This window comes from Oncorhynchus nerka, linkage group LG9b (genome assembly GCF_034236695.1).
Source record: "Oncorhynchus nerka isolate Pitt River linkage group LG9b, Oner_Uvic_2.0, whole genome shotgun sequence".
NCBI classification, from domain to species: Eukaryota; Metazoa; Chordata; class Actinopteri; order Salmoniformes; family Salmonidae; genus Oncorhynchus; species Oncorhynchus nerka.
The window spans coordinates 16,936,342-16,957,427 of NC_088424.1; the positions used below are offsets into that span (position 1 = coordinate 16,936,342).

The 21,086-nt window shown below is 43.8% G+C and overlaps 1 protein-coding gene across 1 annotated transcript; it reads right to left on the minus strand.

Moving 5' to 3' along the window:
• Positions 1-7,766: 7,766 nt before the first annotated feature.
• On the minus strand, positions 7,767-16,299 carry LOC135565709 (ladderlectin-like). Its single transcript, XM_065013602.1, has 6 exons — positions 16,195-16,299; positions 14,913-15,000; positions 14,458-14,573; positions 13,953-14,144; positions 12,817-12,930; positions 7,767-7,877 (listed from the first exon to the last, which is right to left on the minus strand). Exons 1-6 carry the CDS (start codon positions 16,207-16,209, stop codon positions 7,767-7,769), a joined length of 636 nt encoding a protein of 211 aa, XP_064869674.1. The 5' UTR covers positions 16,210-16,299.
• Positions 16,300-21,086: the final 4,787 nt, after the last annotated feature.

The following is a 21,086-nucleotide window of genomic DNA, read 5'->3' on the forward strand; positions in this document are numbered from 1 at the left end:
ATTCACCCAGGGATTGGGGAACGGCCTCCACCCGCTGGTCAAGTTTGGAACTGTCGAAGGTGATATATTATTATTATCTACCTCACTTGCTTTGGCAATGTTAACACATGTTTCCCATGCCAATAAAGCCATTGAATTGAATTGATATAAAGCGCGGACAAGGCAAGCACAGCACACATGCCTGCATAAATAATTGGGTAATTTCTAAATATTAGGAGATCTTACCAATATTCGTTATAGATAGATAGGAAAGATAGCCCTATCACCAATCACTCCAAAATCTCACCAATTAATTGAATTGTTATCATTTGTGTGTGTATGTGAGTGAGTGAGTGAGTGAGCGAGCGAGTGAGAATATCTATGTTCTGCAACATGAAAGTTAATTTAAATAGAACAGCTTCCTGCTTAAATAAAAAAAAAGGCCTATTTTGAGAAATCCAACTTTAACAAAGATGCCCATCACTTACAATATAGTGTATTATTATTATTATTATTATTGAATAACAGCAGTCTCGAGTACATGTTCTGGCCACAGAACCTTGATCTCCACCTGCCCAATGACATTTTGGTGATTTGTTCTAGTGCCCAGCCCTAAAACTGAAACCAAGCCCCAATGAAAACCAGAGTAAATCCATGTGTGAAGCTTGTGAAACAGCTGCCTTGGCACATAGACCAGTTCTTCAGAGCATGACTATGTATGTGAGGATCCTCCTCTCACCATGCCTGTGTCCCAAATGGCACCCTATTCCCATAGGTGCTTCGGTCAAAAGTAGTGGACTATAAAGACCTATTCCCATAGGGCTCAGGTCAAAAGTAGTGCACTATAAAGACCTATTCCCATAGTGCTTCGGTCAAAAGTAGTGCACTATAAAGACCTATTCCCATAGGGCTCCGGTCAAAAGTAGTGCACTATAAAGACAATAGGTTGTCATTTGGGATATATCCCATTGGTGTTTTTTTTTTATATGGGCCTGTGCCCCATGAACATTATTGTCCCAAAAGCAGTCGCTCTAAGGCAGAACACCAAAGAGCTAATGAATACCAGGCAGTTTGTGTACCAACTACAGTATGGCTTAAATGACTTTTTTGTATACAGTCCTATGCCCCATGATTGATCAGTGTATTTTACTGCCCTAAAGTTTATGAGTGAGTCGCACAAGATACAAGGCAGGAAAACAATCTATATTATATTGTAACTTTTCCTCGCATAGGTTCATGGACTTACAGTGCAAACAGAAGTGTGTCTCTCTGTGTTCACACTTTATGAAAAAGGCCATACAAAAGGGAGGCTTCAAATGTTTGCTGTTCCTGTGGTTAGATTTGAATAAGTATTTATCAACTTTGACCACCTGATAGAGGATCTTGATCAGTTGCTGTAAATGCTTAGAAATGACCTTTAAATCCAATTGTATTTGTCACAGGCGCCGAATACAACAAGTGTAGACCTTACAGTGAAATACTTACAAGCACAATGCAGTTAAAAAATGTAGAGATAAGAATAACAAATTATTAAAGAGCAGCAGTAAATTGAGGTAGTATGTACATGTAGATAGAGCTATTAAAGTGATTATGCATAGATAATAACAGAGTAGCAGCAGGGCTAGGGGGAGGGGGCCAATGCAAATAGTCTGGGTAGCCATTTGATTAGATGTTCAGGAGTCTTATGGCTTGGGGGTGGAAGCTATTTAGGAGTCTCTTGGACCTAGATTTGGCGCTCGCTTGCCGTGCGGTAGCAGAGAGAACAGTCTATGACTAGGGTGGCTGGAGTCTTTGACAATTTTCAGGGCCCTCTGACACTGCCTGGTATACAGGTCCTGAATTGCAGGAAGCTTGGCCCCAGTGATGAAGTTACTGGGCTGTTCGCACTAACCTCTGTAGTGCCTTGCGGTCGGAGGCCGAGCAGTTGCCATACCAAGCAGTGATGCAACCAGTCTGGATGCTCTCGATGATGCAGCTGTAGAACCTTTTGAGGATCTGAGGACCCATGACAAATCTTTCAGTCTCCTGTGGGGGAATAGATTTTGTCGTGACCGCTTCATGACTGTCATGGTGTACTTGGACCATGTTAGTTTGTTGGTGATGTGGACACCAAGGAACGTGAAGCTCTCAATCTGCTCCACTACACCCCGTTGATGAGAATGGGGGCGTGCTCGGTCCTCTTTTTCCTGTAGTCCACAATCATCTCATTTGTCTTGATCACGTTGAGGGAGAGGTTGTTGTCCTGGCACCACACAGCCAGGTCTCTGACCTCCTCCCTATAGTCTGTCTCGTAATTGTCAGTGATCAGGCCTACCACTGTTGTGTCATCAGCTAATTTAATGATGGTGTTGGAGTTGTGCCTGGCTGTGCAGTCATGAGTGAACAGAGAGTACAGGAGGGGGCTGATCACGCACCCCTGAGGTACCTCTGTGTTGAGGATCAGCGTGGTGGATGTGTTGTTACCTACCCTTACCACCTGGGGGTGGCCCGTCAGGAAGTTCAGGATCCAGTTGCAGAGGGAGGTGTTCAGTCCCAGGGTCCTTAGCTTATTGATGAGCTTTGAGGGCACTATGGTGTTGAACGCTGAGCTGTCTTCAATGAATAGCATTCTCACATAGGTGATCCTTCTGTCCAGGTGGGAAAGGGCAGTGTGGAGCGCAATAGTGATTGCATCATCTGTGGATCTGTTGGGGTGGTATGCAAATTGGAGTGGGTCTAGGTTTTCTGGGATGATGGTGTTAATGTAAGTCATGACCAGCCTTTCAAAGCACTTCATGGCTACAGACGTGTGTGCTACATGTCGGTAGTCATTTAGACCCTTAGGGTTCTTGGGCACAGGCACTATGGTGGTCTGCTAAAAACATGTTGGTATTACAGACTCGGACAGGGTGAGGTTGAAAATGTCAGTGAAGACACTTGCTAGTTGGTCAGTGCATGCTCACAGTTGTCACGAACCGGCTCAAAGCCCATAACAAAAGGGAGACAACGTGGAGATAAGGAGTAATAAAATATATATTTATTAAATAGGTAACTAAGTATAATATACAATGGTGTCTGTAATCAGTAATCAGTAGTCTAAGTGAGTGTTTTGCATGCATGAATGTGATAATGCAGGGTGTTGAAAGATGCTAAAGCAAACAACCAAAAAAACACCAAGAAAACAACCAAATCTATAAAGGTGTCTGCATGGAGAGAGTCTCCTCCATGAATGGGGAAGTGGTGTATTTATCCTGGGAGACACCGGGCCCAGGTGTTTCCCATGTAGCTGACGACCCTCCCAACTCCGCCCACCAGCATCCTAATAAGGAAATAACAGAGAGAATACGGCAGACAGAGTGGGAGGGTCGTCACACAGTACACGTCCTGGTAATCCGTCTGGCCCTGCGGCCTTGTGAATGTTGACCTGTCTATAGGTCTTACTCACATCGCCTGCGGAGAGCGTGATCACACAGTCTTCCTTTACAGCTGGTATGCATGTTTCAGTGTTATTTGCCTCGAAGCGTGCATAGAAGTAGTTTAGCTTGTCCGGTAGGCTCATGTCACTGGGCAGCTCTCGGGTGTGCTTCCCTTTGTAGTCTGTAATGGTTTGCAGGCCATGCCACATCCGACCGACATCAGAACCGGTTTAGTACAACTCAATCTTAGTCCTGTATTGACGCTTTGCCTCTTTGATGGTTCGTCAGAAGGCATAGTGGGATTTCTTATAATTCTTCCGGGTTAGAGTCCCACTCCTTGAAAGCAGCAGTTCCAGCCTTTAGCTCAGTGCGGATGCTGCCTGTAATCCATGGTTTCTGGTTGGGGTATTTATGTACGGTCACTGTGGAGACGACATCATCGATGCACTTATTGATGAAGCCAATGACAGATGTGGTGTACTCCTCAATGCCATTGGAGAAATCCCAGAACATGTTCCAGTCTGTGCTAGCAAAACAGTCCTGTAGCTTAGCATCTGCTTCATCTTACCACTTTTTTATTGATCACTGGTGCTTCCTGCTTTAATATTTGCTTGTAAGCAGGAATCAGGAGGATAGAATTATGGTCAGATTTGCCAAATGGAGGGCGAGGGAGAGCTTTGTAAGCATCTCTGTGTGTGGAGTATAGGTGGTCCACAGTTCTTTTACCTCTGGTTGCACATGTAACATGTTGACAGAAACAATGTAAAACTGATTTAAGTTTCCCTGCATTAAAGTCCCCGGCTACTAGGAGCGCAGCCTCTGGGTGAGCATTTTCTTGCTTGCTTAAGGTGGAATAGATCTCATTCAATCCTATCTTGGTGCCAGCCTCTGACTGTGGTGGTATGTAAACAGCTACAAAGAATATAGATGAAAACTCTCGGCAGGTAATGTGGTCTGCAGCTTATCATGAGAAACTCTACCTTAGGCAAGCAATGGCTCGAGACTTCCTTAGATATTGTGCACCAGCTGTTGTTTACAAAAATACATTAGACCGCCGCCCCTTGTCTTTCCAGATGCCGCTGTTCTATCCTGCCAGTACATTGTACAACCAGCCAGCTATGCTGTATGTTGATATTGTCGTTGTTCAGCCACGACTCTGTGAAGCTTAAGATGTTACAGTTGTTAATGTCCCATTGGTAGTTTAATCCTCCCAATAACTTGTCCATTTTACTGTCCAAAGGTTGCATGTTTGCGAGCAGAATTGAGGAGAGTGGGGGTTTATTCAATCGCCTCCTACTCCTCAGAAGGCAGCCCGCCCTCCAGCCTCTCTTTCTCCGCCTCTTCACACAGATCACTGGGGTCGTGGCCTGTTCCCGAGGGAGCCATATATCCTCCGCCTTGGGCTCGTCAGAGTAGTGGAAGAAGAAAAAGGATTCTGCGAGTCCATGGTGAGTAATCGCAGTCCTGAAGTCAAGAACTTATTTTCGGTCATAAGAATTTTTGGACAACATTACGTCCAAAAATTGTTTACATTTTTTTATTAAAGTTACAAACAATGCAGATAAACGAACAAAAAACACAATCTGTTGGGGGCACGTAAAACGTATGCCTTCTGTTCCGGCGCCATTTTGATCCAACTTAACAAATGTGATCTCATGCCAATTTATTGCGGTGACCCCGTCAACATTGCCACCATACCTGGTTACAAGGAAGTTAAATATTTAGGAATTGTTATCACTAGAAACGTTCCAGATAGAGAATCTTTAAACATCGATAATAGGACTCATTCCATGAGAGCTTCATTAAGTCAATGGCTGCAACGATATATCTAAATTCTGGGTCGTATTCTTTTGTCCAAGACAGATGGTTTATTTAGAATCATTTATCCAAGTCAGTCCCTTTTTCTTTCTTCTAGTAACACAAAAATGTAAATTGTTTGGAGGAATAAAATGCATTATATTCAGAAATCACAATTAGGGAAAGACTACGATCGTGGAGGTTTACAGGCTGTTGATTTTGAGTCGTTAGTGGGTGCTTTTAGAATTAACTGGTTGAAATTATGTCTGTCTAATCCTAGCTCTATGTGGTATCATATCCCTAACAGTCAGTTTAATAAACTTGGACTTGAAATCCTAATGAAATATGATTTGATTCTTATAATTACCTGTGAAATTGTCTGAGTTTCACCAGCAAATGTAATTTTTCTAGAAAATGACATTCAAGCATAATTTTTCCCCCAACAAAACATTGACTTGGAATAAGAGTTTAATAAAATTAATAGGAATTCCATTTTCAAAGGCCTTTGGTTTGACAAGGGTATTCATTTTTCACGTGATTTGGTAGACAACACTGGGGAGTTTTTGCCGTTTGATGAGTTCATCGATAAATCTCAGGTTAATATTACTCAGAGAAAATACATGGTTTGCAAAGAAATTCAACTTCCTTTACTATGACTTAACACTGAGGTTCTCTTTTTTCCAAGTTAACAAATGAATGACTTGAATATTTTGGATAAAAAAATGCAACAATAAGTGGAAGTGATTGGCAATTAAGTAATTTTGGGTGATTATAATTCAACATATTGCTATGGAACTGACCAACCCATGCTATGGTCAAAAGAGACTACCTTGTCATGTTATCCCAAAAGTTTAAGAAACTCATATTAAAATATATTTTTCCCCATTTACCCTGTAAATGATATCTGGCACAAAAGGTTATTTCATTTTTCCCCCATTGTATTCACAGAAATGTCCCTGTATTGATGTGTAATAGTGTTGTTGCAATAATAAGTTAATCAAGTGTTTGATACCATTCCAGACATGAACCATCCTCCCCTAAGCAGCCTCCGCTGAACTAGCTGGAGAGGAACCATGCTCTGAGGGGTGGCCAGTCCTCTTTTGGCTGTGCCGGGTGGAGATTAGAGTACATTGCCATTAAGGCCAGATCGTTCAAGTTGTTGAAACGTTCATAGTTGACCAGCACGGTCAAATAATAATCACAGTGGTTGTAGAGGGTGCAACAGGTCAGCACATCAGGAGTAAACGTCAGTTGGCTTTTCATAGCCGAGCATTGAGGTCGAGAGAGACGAAAACAGCATGTCCGATGAACAGGTCCATGTTCCATATCCGCAGGCAGAACAATTGAAACCAGTTGGCTTTAATAAATACATCTTGTACGTACACACGTCTTTAACCAGCGAGTGTGGAAACGCAAAGCTACATTCTGGGATTCGAACCACCAAACAGCTGCCCCACTACATAGTCTACAGGGAACGGATGAGGTAAGGAAATGTAACACTAATATTCACAGACAGCGCGCTGACATCCACGTGAAATGTTCTACTTTTAAAGCTACACAGTTTGTGGAGTAATAAACTCACCAAAAAAATACATCCCTTTTACAAGGACCATGTCTTTCGAAGAAAAGCGCTTGTTAATGGCAAAAAATGACAGACTTCAACATGCTTTGTAAGTAGGAAACACTGTCGATTTTGCAGGTTATCAAATACTTGTTCTCCCCACTGTATATACTGTACTCGATACCATCTACTCCATCTTGCCTATGCCGTTCTGTACATGTCCTTTATCCCTTTACACTTGTGTGTATTAGGTAGTAGTTTTGGCATTGTTAGGTTGGATTACTCGTTGGTTATTACTGCACTGTCGGAACTAGAAGCACAAGCATTTCCCTACACTTGCATTAACATCTGCTAACCATGTGTATGTGACAAATACATTTGATTTGAAGTAGCTTCAGGTTGTTTTGTATGCAAATGTTTGAGATTTTAAATTTTCACTTTAACAGATGGTGACCCCAGCTAGGAGTGAAAGAGCAGCGAGGTTTTCCCCAGGTCTCGCCTTCCTTTCGTCCTTCTTCCAAACCAAGTCATTTGCCCAGAAGTCATAGCACTTGGTCCCCTTCTCGATTCTGCTCCTGTAGCTCTCCACCTGCGCCTTGTCCAGTCTCACCTTGATTGATAACAGGAATAAATACAATTATATTTCCTAGGAAGGTGGTCCTCCAAGGCGTTCTAATCTGGTTCGAACATATCAGGTGGGGTTTCAGGGATCTGAAAGTACATTATACAAAAATTTGAAAGATTACAGTATATGCAATAACAATTGCATTGTTTACCTCAGTCAACAGCTGCGGCTCCCGTTTGTACTCGGTGGAGGCCTGGATGCTGCTGTTGTGTGCAAAGAGAGACTCACCTTCAGGTTGTTCTCACATCCTTCCTGGTACCAAATAAAGGGACTTGCCCATGGCAGTCTTGGTGACTGGACCAACCAGACCCTCAAACCTGGAGGAGGGGGTAGGAAAGCGATCTCTATTGACAATGTACCATGGAAGAAAAAAAATTAAATAAATTCCAGCGTTCATGACCTCGGTCACTCAAGGATGACCTTTTGTGTTGATATCCACCATCGTCTTGGAGGTGGCCTCGCCAGTCTCGTCCTTGATGGGTATCATACAAAACAAAAATCTATTTTTGGTTCCAAGCACCTTTAATGGTTCACAGAAGGGAATTTAGAGTTAAGCACGTACTCTTCTTTCCCTTACTGACCCTAATGGGTATTGCCGCCACCTTCACCTCATTACTGTGATACAATTATACTAGCTAGCTGTGCACGGAGGGAATAAACACACTGAGCATCAAGCGATTCCATATGAAATGCATTTCCAATGCCCTTTTTACAGAAGATTTCACATGCTTATACAGACACCCAAACAGCAAGCAATGCAGATGTAGCAGCATGGTTGCTAGGGGGAAAAAAACCTTCCTCGAAAGGCAGGAACCGTGCTCTGAGGGGTGGCCAGTCCTCTTCTGGCTGTGCCAGGTGGAGATTAGAGTACATGGCCATTAAGTTCAGATCGTTCAAGCTGTTATTTGACCAGCAGGGTCAAAGTGGTTGTAGAGGGTGCAACAGGTCAGCACATCCGGAGGAAACGTCAGTGGGCTTTTCATAGCAGAGCATTGAGGTCGAGAGAGACGAAAACAGCACGTCCGATGAACAGGTACCATAGCTGCAGGTAGAACAGTTGAAAAGTCTAATACAGTTGGCTCTAATAAGTACTCACGTCTATACCCAGCGAGAGTTTGGAAACGCAAAGCTACATTCTGGGATTCTACAAACCAAACGACTGCCCCACAGGGAACGGATGGGGTAGGGATATGTGACACTAATATTCACACAGCGTTCCGACATCCACGTGATAATTTTCTACTTTGAAAGCTACACACACTGTTCGTTGACAGTGTTTGTAGAGTAATAAAGCAAAAAAAGAAACATCCCTTTTTCAGGACCCTGTCTTTCAAAGAATTTGTAAAAATCCAAGTAACTTCACAGATCTTCATTGTCAATGGTTTAAACAGTTTCCAGACGCTTGTTAATGAATATGCACCTGTCGTTAAGACACTAACAGCTTACAGACGGTAGGCAATTAAGGTCAGTTAGGACACTAGAGGCTTTTCTACTGAAAGACACCAAAAGATAGACGCCCAGGGTCCCTGCGTGAACGTGCCTTAGGCATGCTGCAAGGAGGCATGAGGACTGCAGATGTGGCCAGGGCATTAACTTGCATTGTCCGTGCAGTGAGACAGGAACGACAGCGGATCGTCCTCGCAGTGGCAGAACACGTGTAACACCTGCACAGGATGGCAACAACTGCCCGAGTTACACCAGGAACGCACAATCCCTCCATCAGTGCTCAGACTGTCCGCAATAGGCTGAGAGGCGCTGGACTGATGTCTTGTTGCCGGTGAGGACCTGCCTACGGGCACAAACCCTCCCCCGCTGGACCAGGCAGGACTGTCACAGCATCATCGGACTGAGGTTGCCGTCATAGCAGGCAATCACAACACTGTGCAGTACAGGGAAGACATCCTCCTCCCTCATCCTGACATGACCCTCCAGCATCAAAAACACCACACTGCTAGTTCTGTGAGTGATTTCCTGCAAGACTGGAATGCCAGTGTTCAGCCATGGCCAGCGAAGAGCCCCGATTTCAATCCCATTGAGCACATCTGAGACCTGTTGGATCGGCGGGTGAGGGCTAGGACCATTCCCCCCCAGAATTGTCCGGGAACTTGCAGGTGCCTTCGTGGAAGAGTGGGGTAACATCTCACTGCAAGAACTGGCAACCCTGGTGCAGTCCATGAGGAGATGCACTGCAGTACTTAATGCGGCCAGACACCGACTTACTTTTGACAGACCCCTTGGTTCAGGGACACATTCCATTTCTGTGGAACTTGTTCAGTTTATGTTTGTTGTTGAATCTCATAAATATTTAAACATGTTAAGTCTGCTGACATTTAACGCAGTTGACAGTGAGACAATATTTTTTTTTTGGCCCACTACAATTTACATTGTTACCCCAGGAAATCTGAAGTTTTATTACATGCAGCCGAGGAACTATTGGATATAAGAGCAACGTCAACTCCCCAACATTACGACTTTCCCGAAACGGCTCCTCTGTTTGGTCCACCACCCAGGACAATGGATCATCCCAGCCGGCGACCCAAAACAACGGCGCGCGTGAAGGGGCAGACGAGCGGTCTTCTGGTCAAATCGCGCACCGCTCCCGAGCATACTACTCGCCAATGTCCAGTCTCTGACAACATGGTAGACGAAATCTGAGCAAGAGTCGGTATGGTTTCTGCACGCATCGCGCCGACAGAAACAAACATCTCTCTGGCAAGAAGAAGGGCGGGGGTGTATGCCTTATGATTAACGAGACGTGGTGTGATCATAACATACAGGAACTCAAGTCCTTTGTTCACAAATCAAATGCCAACCGCATTATCTACCAAGAGAATTCTCTTCGATACCCCACCCAAGCAGACACATCGACGGCCTTGAAAGAACTTCATTGGACTCCATGTAAACTGAAAACCACATATCCTGAGGCTGCATTTATAGTAGCTGGGGATTTTAACAAGGCTAATCTGAAACCAAGGCTCCCTAAATGTTATTAGCATATCAAATGCGCGACCCGGCTGGCAAAACCCTGGATAATTTCTATTCTAACTTCCGCGACGCATACAAAGCCCTCCCCCCGCCCTCATTTTGGAAAATCTGACCACGACTCCATTTTGTTGCTGCCAGCCTATAGACAGAAACGCCCGTGCTCAGGTCTGTTCAAAGCTGGTCCTGGGATATGTTGCGCATAGCGTCGGACAATAACATTGATGAATACGCTGATTCGGTGTGCGAGTTTATTAGCAAGTGCATAGGTGATGTTGTTCCCACAGTGTCTATTAAAACCTTCCAACCAGAAACCGTGGACTGATGGCAGCATTCGCGCAAAACTGAAAGCGCGAACCACTGCTTTTAAATCTGGGCAAGGCGACCGGAAACATGACCGAATACAAACAGTGTAGCTATTCCCGCCGCAAGGCAATCAAACAAGCTAAGCGTCAGTATAGAGACAAAGTAGAGTCGCAATTCAACGGCTCAGACACGAGAGGTATGTGGCAGGGGCTACAGTCAATCACTGACTACAAAAACAAACCGGGCCAGACGGCATCCCTAGCCGCGTCCTCAGAGCATGCGCAGACCAGCTGGCTAGTGTGTTCACGGACATATTCAAGCAATCCTTTCCATGTCTGCTGTGCCCACATGCTTCAAGAGGGACACCATTGTTTCTGTTCCCAAGAAAGCTAAGGTAACTGAGCTAAATGTATATCGCCCCCGCAGCACTCACTTGCGTCATCATCAGCTTTGAGAGACTAGTCAACGACCATATCACCTCCACCCTACCCAATAGGTTCACAGACACAATCACACTGCCCTAACCCATCTGGACAAGAGGAATACCTATGTAAGAATGCTGTTCATCGACTACAGCTCAGCATTTAACACCATAGTACCCTCCAAACTTGTCATTAAGCGAGACCCTGGGCCTCGACCCCACCCTGTGCAACTGGGTCCTGGACTTTGACGGGCTGCCCCCAGGTGGTGAGGGTAGGAAACAACTCCTGTTCACCCATGACGTCGTGGCCATGCACGCCTCCAACTCAAGTTTGTAGACAACACTACAGTGGTAGGCTTGATTACCAACAACGAGATGGCCTACAGGAAGGAGGTGAGGGCCCTCGGAGTGTGGTGTCAGGAAAATAACCTCAAACTCAATGTCAACAAAACAAAGGAGATGATCGTGGACATCAGGAAACAGAGGGAGCAGCCCCCTATCCACATCGACGGAACAGTAGTGGAAAGTTCCTCGGCGGACACATTACGGACAAACTGAAATGATCCACCCACACAGGCGGCACAACAGCGCCTCTTCAACCTCGGGAGGCTGAAGAAACTGCTTGTCACCAGAAACTCCCTTTTACAGATGCACAATCACCGCCTGGTACAGCAACTGCGCCGCCCACAACCGTAAGGCTCTCCAGAAGGTAGTGAGGTCTGCACAACGCATCACCGGGGGCAACCTACCTGCCCTCCAGGACACCTACACCACCCCATGTCACAGGAAGGCCAAAAAGATCAAGGACAACCTGTTCACCCCACTATCATCCAGAAGGCGAGGTCAGTACAGGTGCATCAAAGCGGGGACAGAGACTGACAACCAGCTTCTCTCTCAAGGCCATCACTGTTAAACAGCCATCACTAACACCTCTAGCCACTTTATATAATGTTTACATACCCGACATTACTCAGAGGTATATACACTGTACTCTAAACCATTTTCTGCATCTTGCCTATGCCGGTCGGCCATCCATATTTTTTATGTACATATGTGAAATTGTTAGATATTACTGCATGGTCAGAACTAGAAGCACAAGCATTTCTCGACACTCACATTAGCATCTGCTAACCATGTGTATGTGACAAATAAAATTGATAGGGAACAGATGGGGTAGGGAAATGTAACACTTAAAATTCACAGAAGGTGCTCTGACAACAGCATGATCATTTTCTACTTATTTTAAAGCTATATACACACTGTTCGTGGAGTAAGACAACTTTTTGGGTCCTAAGAGAATTCTATTCTTCAAGAAACAATGGATCAACAATATCAAAGAATTTAAATGCCCACTGAACAGACACCCAGACTGCATCTTCAAGAAACAAAGTGAAGCAATGTTAAATAACCACTCATGAGATTAAATACGTACACCCGTTTTATTGACAACAAGCTACAATAGTTACACAACAAGTCAAACATATTTTAACATGAAACATTTGCAGTTAGGATGCTGACACCAGAGTAGCATTTTTGGTTTCAATTGACAGTTTGAAGGATTCAACAGGTTCTTATGGAGCACACGGAGGGATAGCTGTCTCCACATGATTCATCGTTCCAGCCGTTTTCAGCTTAAGAGGAAACACGAAATAGAAATTACCTCTCGATGTACACACGAAAAGAGAAAAAAAGTCACATTTATTTGTTAAACTTACTCAAAAAAAGTTTAATTTGATGAATGATAATGTACCTCAAAGTTGATCTGAATACATGGCTCTCTGCGACCATTGTGGTTATTCGGCTCCCCTTCAGCCCAGCTCTCGTGATCAAATTTGGAGCCGTCACTCCAGAACCATAGCCTGTCCTGTGTGGAAGTAGTGAGATCTCAGTATCAAATGTTACATGTGCTTGCTGAACAATTTCTAAAATACAACACTCATGGTCTTTCCTCCAACAAAACGGTAAAAGCCACCACTACCAAAACGTGCAGACTGACACTGGAACTGTTGGGTGAAAAAAAAATACACAAGTGTTGATACTACAACCACATTTCTAGAAATCCCAAAAATAGAAAAAGACAGCTAGTAAGTAGTTTCTGCGCCATAGCAAAGAGGAAGAGGCGAAGCGAGAAGGATAACTAAGCCCAAAATCTGCCTTCTCAAGCGGGTAGCGTTTTTCCTGGTCACCAAGCAACTCGTTTTTGTATGGCCGTCAATAAGATGTCGAATTTCATTAACGGAAAACATAATGGCTTATTTGAGCAAATATACGTTTTGTAATGCTTAGGTTGTTACGAGTACTGATACAAGTAGCACACATGACATGCCAGAAACTGAGAAAAACATTTCTCGGAGTTGTGCCTGTCCCTCGAATCTGCCCGACATTGCAGACTCTTCACATCGTTAGAGGCCAATGGAGTATCTGGTTCATCTAATGGATCATCTGTGGCAATTGCTCTGGATATTTCGAGATGCTCAACTCAAATCTAGACCTACAACCAACAGTATTTCTTTTGCTTTTGCCAATGACTTCACACGAGGCATAGGTCACATGCCTAAATACTTAAAATCACATTAATATCAGTTTAAAGAGATGACATTGGGCCATGTTTACTTGAATAGTGTTTGGTTAAAAGGTAGGCAAGTAACTTCATGCCTACTGTGCCAAAGCAATTTACAGTTATTCAAATGGGAGTGTGGATATAATGGTAATTTCCTAATTCCACTTAGAACTCGAGTTGCGAATGTCAATCTTTCCTCTGCGGTACCTCAAACTGTGGTCATTACCAGCTGAGAAACTGGCGAGTTGATTACTCCTGGCACAGAGTTGTCTGACCAGTGTCTTAACACCTACTCCGAGCTGATGGTTTTATTAGTCTTAAGTCACCTTTTCCACATTTGCTTGAACAGCATCAAATCCGCCAATCCAGGTAAGAGGGAAACTGCCAGTCGCGATCAACACCACCGCCTGTACAAATTGGGACTCTTCATAGCTGTGCACAGATGCCAGGTTTGCGCCAAGGTACTTTACAGTGTTGTACACAGGCTTCAGTTTTTCTCCAAGTAACTGACAGTGGCGCTAGAGCAAGCAGTACACAGAGACAAAGACATGTCATAATGGAAGTATTAGTCAGTTGTCCAGTCTGAGAATTTGTCTTCTGGACTCTCAAATATAGGAATTAGTTCATCTCAGTCTTAACCCATGCCTTGAGGGTTCTAATATACAAGAGGGCCCAACTCCACACAATATTGAAAAGCCTATAGAAATTTGCAATTACAGCATATTAAGTAAGGGGAGGTTCAGTATTTTACATGAGGCGCCTGTTAAAGGCCAAAGCACCTTAAAGTCAAAAAACTAAGTTGACTTCAATTGTAGAAAGCAAGCATTATACCTCTGCATTGGGCCATGTCCTTGCAGTTTTGACAAACATGAAGCAGCGCGAATTAAATTGGAACCAGCCTCTGGGGCATGGGTTTCTTCGGTCTGCTGCAAATGTCACCAAATCATCTGAAAGGAGAAGACAGGGAGGGTTCCGAAATTGCAGCAGACTTTAAAGGATAGTCCAGACTGACCCTTGCATCAAAAATAACATTTGGAGATCAGTCATGCCACACTACAACAAAATATACACAATCAATGATGTAAAGCACAAACTTATTCCACAGAGCACAGAGTGTCTACAGGTTTTCGCTCCTCCCTCGATTGATCAATTTAGGTCACTAATTAGTAAGGAACTCCCCTCACCTGGTTGTCTAGGTCTTCATTGAAAGGTAAGCCAACTGCAGATGCAAGAGACTCCGTGGAATGCGTTTGACACTCGTGATGTAGTGTGAGGCTGACTCTTACTTGCTATGCGCGCAGTCATTCTGTCGCCCAGTGTAAAGGCAGCGCCGAGAAGCAGTAGAAGGGTCAACATCGTCATGGTGATAGTCTCCTGAGACACACACACACGAGATAAGCCATCAGTGTTTCCCCAACCTCTCCTCGAGTACCCCAGCAAGTCCACTTAACACATTCAACTAATGAAGGGCTAAGGAATACCAGGTATCATCTCTTCCACCACAGAGTAGATTAGCCTGGCACACGGGAATAAGGAGAAGTCTATGCTCTTGGGTTCTCCCCAAAACAGCACCCTAGATAACTAACCCCGATGCATGGCACACCTAGTAAGTCACCTTTTTGCAAATGAAATTGGCTGGTAAAGTACATTTTTCTAGAGCAGGAGACGCAACTTGCCTGGCATGAGCTACCTTTTATTAATACACACGTCGCAAGCGACTTCTTTCAAATAGGCTCATTCTTCTCTGCCCTACAACTCTTCAGTGTACCGTTCTGGCAATAGACACAGTAAAATGAGTAATAAACTACTAAAGGGGCCCTATAAAAAAAGCTGTGATTTTAAACCCCAAATTACAGCCATTTTCATAAATGTTCTCAGTTCAATTTCCTGGTTTGCCACTCAATTACAATTGGTAATGGAGAACAAAATGTAATGTTCTGAGTCCAAGGCAGTGCTTAAATCACATCAGAATACCATTTATTTTATGTCTGGAAGAAAAGTAACACATGAGAAAGCAATGTGTGGTCGAATGTGCCAGTCTAGCGATGGTTCTGTATTGCCAATTGCTGCTCATTTCATGGCAACGTTTGCAAATAACAATAGATACCATTTCTATACTTTTGACAAGTATACCTTGCAGTTAATACTTAGTTGTGAAAGAATCTGGCAACCCACTAGGCATCAACTGGCTACACAGGGAGTGAGCGACAAGGCAATATTGCTGGAAATTAATTGGCAGATATGGTTTTAAATGTGACGTTTTAAGCCAATAGTTGACTAACCAGAGGTGGGATAACGTCAAGTCGCGTTGATTTAGTAACTTGCAGTGTCTGATACTCGAGATTTGTTTGACAGTTGAACACGTGAAAAAAAAAAAAAAAATTAAAATCTGAATTGTTTGGCAAACTACTATGACCTGTTGGAGACCCCTGCCCTATGTAACTAACGCACTACATTTGAATAGGGTCACATATGCCCGATGGGTCCTGGTCAAAAGTAGTGCACCACATAGGTTACCATTTGGGATGAAAGCAGATACAGTACTAGATGACTATGTTGAACTCTCACCTGTAGTCTGGTCATGTCAGCGCTCTGTTTGTGAGTTGAGTTCTACTGTTTCCTGCTCTCCTTTTTTAAGGACCCATCCAGTCAGACCCCTCCCTCTCTCATCCTTTAACCGGTCAAATAATCAACTAATCATCAAGCTGTTATCATTTGAATCAGCTGTGTTGTGTTAGGGCAAAAACCAAAACGTATAGCCACGGGAAGAAGTTTGTTGGTGCAGGGTACTTTTAGTGAATGTTATTTTCAATTGGGGTGCTGGAAAAATATCTTTGACTGGCGCTCTATTGGTCCACTATTATAGCACAACTTTTGTGAAAATGTAACAAATCTATAAAAAGTTAACATATATACATATATACAGTACCAGTCAAAAGTTTGGACACACCTACTCATTCAAGGCTTTTTCTTTATTTTTACTATTTTCTTTGTAGAATAATAGTGAAGACCTCAAAACTGTGAAATAACACATATGGAATCATGAGGTAACCAAAAAAAAGTGTTACACGAAACCAAATATATGTTAGATTCTTCAAAGTAGCCACCTTTAAACTTGATGACAGCTTTGTACACTCTTGGCCTTCTCTCAACCAGCTTCACCTGGTATGCTTTTCCAACATTCTTAAAGGAATTCCCACATATGTTGAGCACTTGTTTGCTGCTTTTCCTTAACTCTGCGGTCCAACTAATCCCAAACCATCTCAATTGGGTTGAGGTTGGGTGATTGTGGAGGCCAGGGCGGTCTGATGCAGCACTACATCACTCTACCTTATTGGTCAAACAGCCTGGAGGTATGTTGGGTCGTTGTCCTGTTGAAAAACAAATGATAGTCCCACTAAGCGCAAACCAGATGGGATGGTGTATCGCTGCAGAATGCTGTGGTAGCCATGCTGGTTAAGCGTGCCTTGAATTCTAAATAAAACACAGACAGTGTTACCAGCAAAGCACCATCACACCTCCTACTCCATGCTTCACGGTGGGAACCACATTTAAGTCATTTACATTACATTTAAGTCATTTAGCAGACGCTCTTATCCAGAGCGACTTACAAATTGGTGCGTTCACCTTAAGACATCCAGTGGAACAGCCACTTTACAATAGTGCATCTAAATCTTTTAAGGGGGGGGGTGAGAAGGATTACTTTATCCTATCCTAGGTATTCCTGAAAGAGGTGGGGTTTCAGGTGTCTCCGGAAGGTGGTGATTGACTCCGCTGTCCTGGCGTCGTGAGGGAGTTTGTTCCACCATTGGGGGGGCCAGAGCAGCGAACAGTTTTGACTGGGCTGCGCGGGAACTGTACTTCCTCAGTGGTAGGGAGACGAGCAGGCCAGAGGTGGATGAACGCAGTGCCCTTGTTTGGGTGTAGGGCCTGATCAGAGCCTGGAGGTACTGAGGTGCCGTTCCCCTCACAGCTCCGTAGGCAAGCACCATGGTCTTGTAGCGGATGCGAGCTTCAACTGGAAGCCAGTGGAGAGAGCGGAGGAGCGGGGTGACGTGAGAGAACTTGGGAAGGTTGAACACCAGACGGGCTGCGGCGTTCTGGATGAGTTGTAGGGGTTTAATGGCACAGGCAGGGAGCCCAGCCAACAGCGAGTTGCAGTAATCCAGACGGGAGATGACAAGTGCCTGGATTAGGACCTGCGCTGCTTCCTGTGTGAGGCAGGGTCGTACTCTGCGGATGTTGTAGAGCATGAACCTACAAGAACGGGCCACCGCCTTGATGTTAGTTGAGAACGACAGGGTGTTGTTCAGGATCACGCCAAGGTTCTTAGCGCTCTGGGAGGAGGACACAATGGAGTTGTCAACCGTGATGGCGAGATCATGGAACGGGCAGTCCTTCCCCGGGAGGAAGAGCAGCTCCGTCTTGCCGAGGTTCAGCTTGAGGTGGTGATCCGTCATCCACACTGATATGTCTGCCACACATGCGGAGATCATTCGTTCACCTACTCTGCATCTCACAAAGACACACTAATCAGACCAAAGGACAGATCGCCACCGGTCTAATGTCCATTGCTCGTGTTTCTTGGCCCAAGCAAGTCTCTTGTTCTTATCGGTGTCCTTTAGGAGTGGTTTCTTTGCAGCAGTTTGACATGAAGGCCTGATTCACGCAGTCTCCTCTGAACAGTTGATGTTGAGATGTGTCTGTTACTTCAACTCTGTGAAGCATTTATTTGGGCTGCAATTTCTGAGGCTGGTAACTCTAATGAACTTATCCTCTGCAGCAGAGGTAACTCTGGGTCTTCCTTTCCTGTGGCGGTCCTCGGGAGAGCCAGTTTCATCATAGCGCTTGATGGTTTTTGCGACTGCAATTGAAGAAACTTTCAAAGTTCTTGAAATGTTCCGCATTGACTGACCTTCATGTCTTAAAGCAATTGTCATTTCTCTTTGCTTATTTGAGCTGTTCTTGTCAAATAAATGGACTTGGTCTTTTACCAAATAGGGCTATCTACTTTATACCACCCCTACCTTGCCACAACACAACCTCATGAATCTGGATAAGAGAATGCCAAGAGCGTGCAAAGCTGTCATGAAGGCAAAGGGTGGCTACTTTGAAGAATCTCAAATATAACATAGATTTTGATTTGTTTAACACTTTTTTGGTTACTACATGATTCCATATGTGTTATGTCATAGTTTTGATGTCGTCATTATTCTACAATGTAGAAAATAGTAGAGAATAAAGAAAACCCCTGGAATGAGTAGGTGTGTCCAAACTTTTGACTGCTACTATATATATGTATGCCCTTTACTTGTCAGTGTTCCAAATGGGGACCTTATTTGTATTTTTACCTAAACACGCAAACACCATCAGATAGAATTAATAGCAAGCAGTGCACTGGGTTAGTCAGATTTGATTAAATATAACAGAACAGATGAACTGGCGAGACACTAACTCTCATGGGATGGGTTGCCAAAAGAACTAACTGAAAGCCACACTCCCAGATCTGTTTATGCTGTTCTGTCAATGCTATCACTGTTATGGTTTACAGCAAAAATGCAGTCAGTACAGTTGAAGTGCAGCTGATATTTTGATGCTTCTATATCCCTGGATATCACCTGCAGGAATAAGTTAAGCTTATTCCTACCCTGCTCCTGTATTTTTTTTTCCAAACATCGACCAGTAGCATTGAGATGATAGAATTTGCTTTTGGAAAAAGTTGAGGCTTTTTGACACTGGCTTGTGCGGGTCTTAGCAGAGCATGTGTATATGAGCATCAACAAGCCTTGTTACCATATACCCTTTGAGAATGAGTGAACAAATTGTTACTTCCCACAAACATATGTATCAGATTCCTTTTGGGAAATTCATTTGGGTAGTTTTCTTTGCACATTGGAGGACCCCTGCAAAACCAAGCGTGAGGTAATGGCAATGATGTCATGTGTGCTATCCACATCCTGGTGCTGAACTGTGAAACGTCATGCGGTGCTGAACAATTTGAATCAGCTTGGCTCGTGTCTTGTGGAATACTCTTTGATCAAAACTGATACATTAATGAAATCGTTGCACTAATGAATTATTTAGAAACTAGAATCTGATTAAGGGAAAGTTACACACTTTTTTCTGTGAGCGCAATCAACAACCTATTTGTGCATGCCCAACGGAATGAACATTGTGGTGCGGGGACTGCCATATTGTGTCATCATTTTGCCATAAGGGTTAGAGACATTTTTGCAGTTGTAAAGCTCATTTCCAGTAATTGTACACATTTTGCTATATGAGTGAGAGACTAATACATTCAATGGGGGCCTGTCATGCCAAATACTGTCCCCTACTGCATCACAATGAGATTCGAACAAGTATTAGCGTTCATTGCTATATCGACGGAGTGATTAGAATTTTGGAGATCACAGCCTAAATTGTGTTCTTTTCTTCGTCGCTATGCAAACAAGGCTGATTTCTGCGACAATTTCTCTGTTTAAACAAGCTTTGTTTAGCTTGTAACATGGAAACGTACATTCAAACTACTTTTTGGGGTACCTCGTCAACATTACAACATGAAATCCATGTCTTAAACGTTGCTACGTTTCGGGAAATGGCAAAGAAAACGTGTATTCTGCTTGACACATTCAAGTTGCTTACATTACAGATCACAAAGTAAGCTGATGTCCACTCCATTCAGATGTAAATCCTTTTGATTCAGTCACTGGCTTGTCTGGCTGTCATGTTTTTATTTAACCTGCCCTCATCTACACTGAAATAATATAATTTCAGTAGTCCTCTATTATGATTCACCCCCCCTCCCATTTAATACACCCTTGTGGTTGAATACATATATATCATCTGGTGTAGGTCCAAGGATACAACAATGAATAACCTGGAACAAATAAATACCATCAAAGGATACCTTACAGCTTCCAATAATGAACACCTTGTGAAACCCAACCTGTCAATATATTTTCATACATAAACTTTAATCGTTTTTGGTACAGTTGTGTCGTGATTTTTTCCCCACTGATTTTCTGTACACTCACATGGCAATCATAGATAAAATACTGAATTCTGGTTTGTGGAATATAGAGGAGGTGGTTGCTGTGTGGGTGGGAGGTTCTGCCTGTCCCTTGTTCTCAACAGGCAGCCAGTCTCGGAAGGGAGACTGCAAAGTCCAGGCACTGCTGCTCTCTTGAGAACAGGAGCAGAGTTAAAGGGAACAATGTAGGAGACAGACACATAAACAAGCAAACACACAGGTTACACTGAGAAAATGTCATGGACTGGTGCAGTGTTAGAAATGGGAGATATGTACTTCAACACTTTTGGAAGGTATAGCCTAACTGGTCCCACTCCGACTCAGAGCACAGCAAACCAAACTGATCCGAACTCACTGGTTCTGGTGGATGGGATACCTCCTGGGGGGCTCGGCCAGTCGATGGTCCTAAAGTCATTTGTAGAGGTAAATT

Bases quoted from the DNA above. Each gene is read 5' to 3' on its own strand.
- LOC135565709 (XM_065013602.1), bottom strand. The intron at 14,574-14,912 runs GTAAGAGTCAGC...TTCTCCTTTCAG, and splicing joins AATGACTGCGCGCATAGCAA to ATGATTTGGTGACATTTGCA. The intron at 7,878-12,816 runs GTACATTATCAT...GAACCATTAAAG, and splicing joins GTATTCAGATCAACTTTGAG to GTGCTTGGAACCAAAAATAG.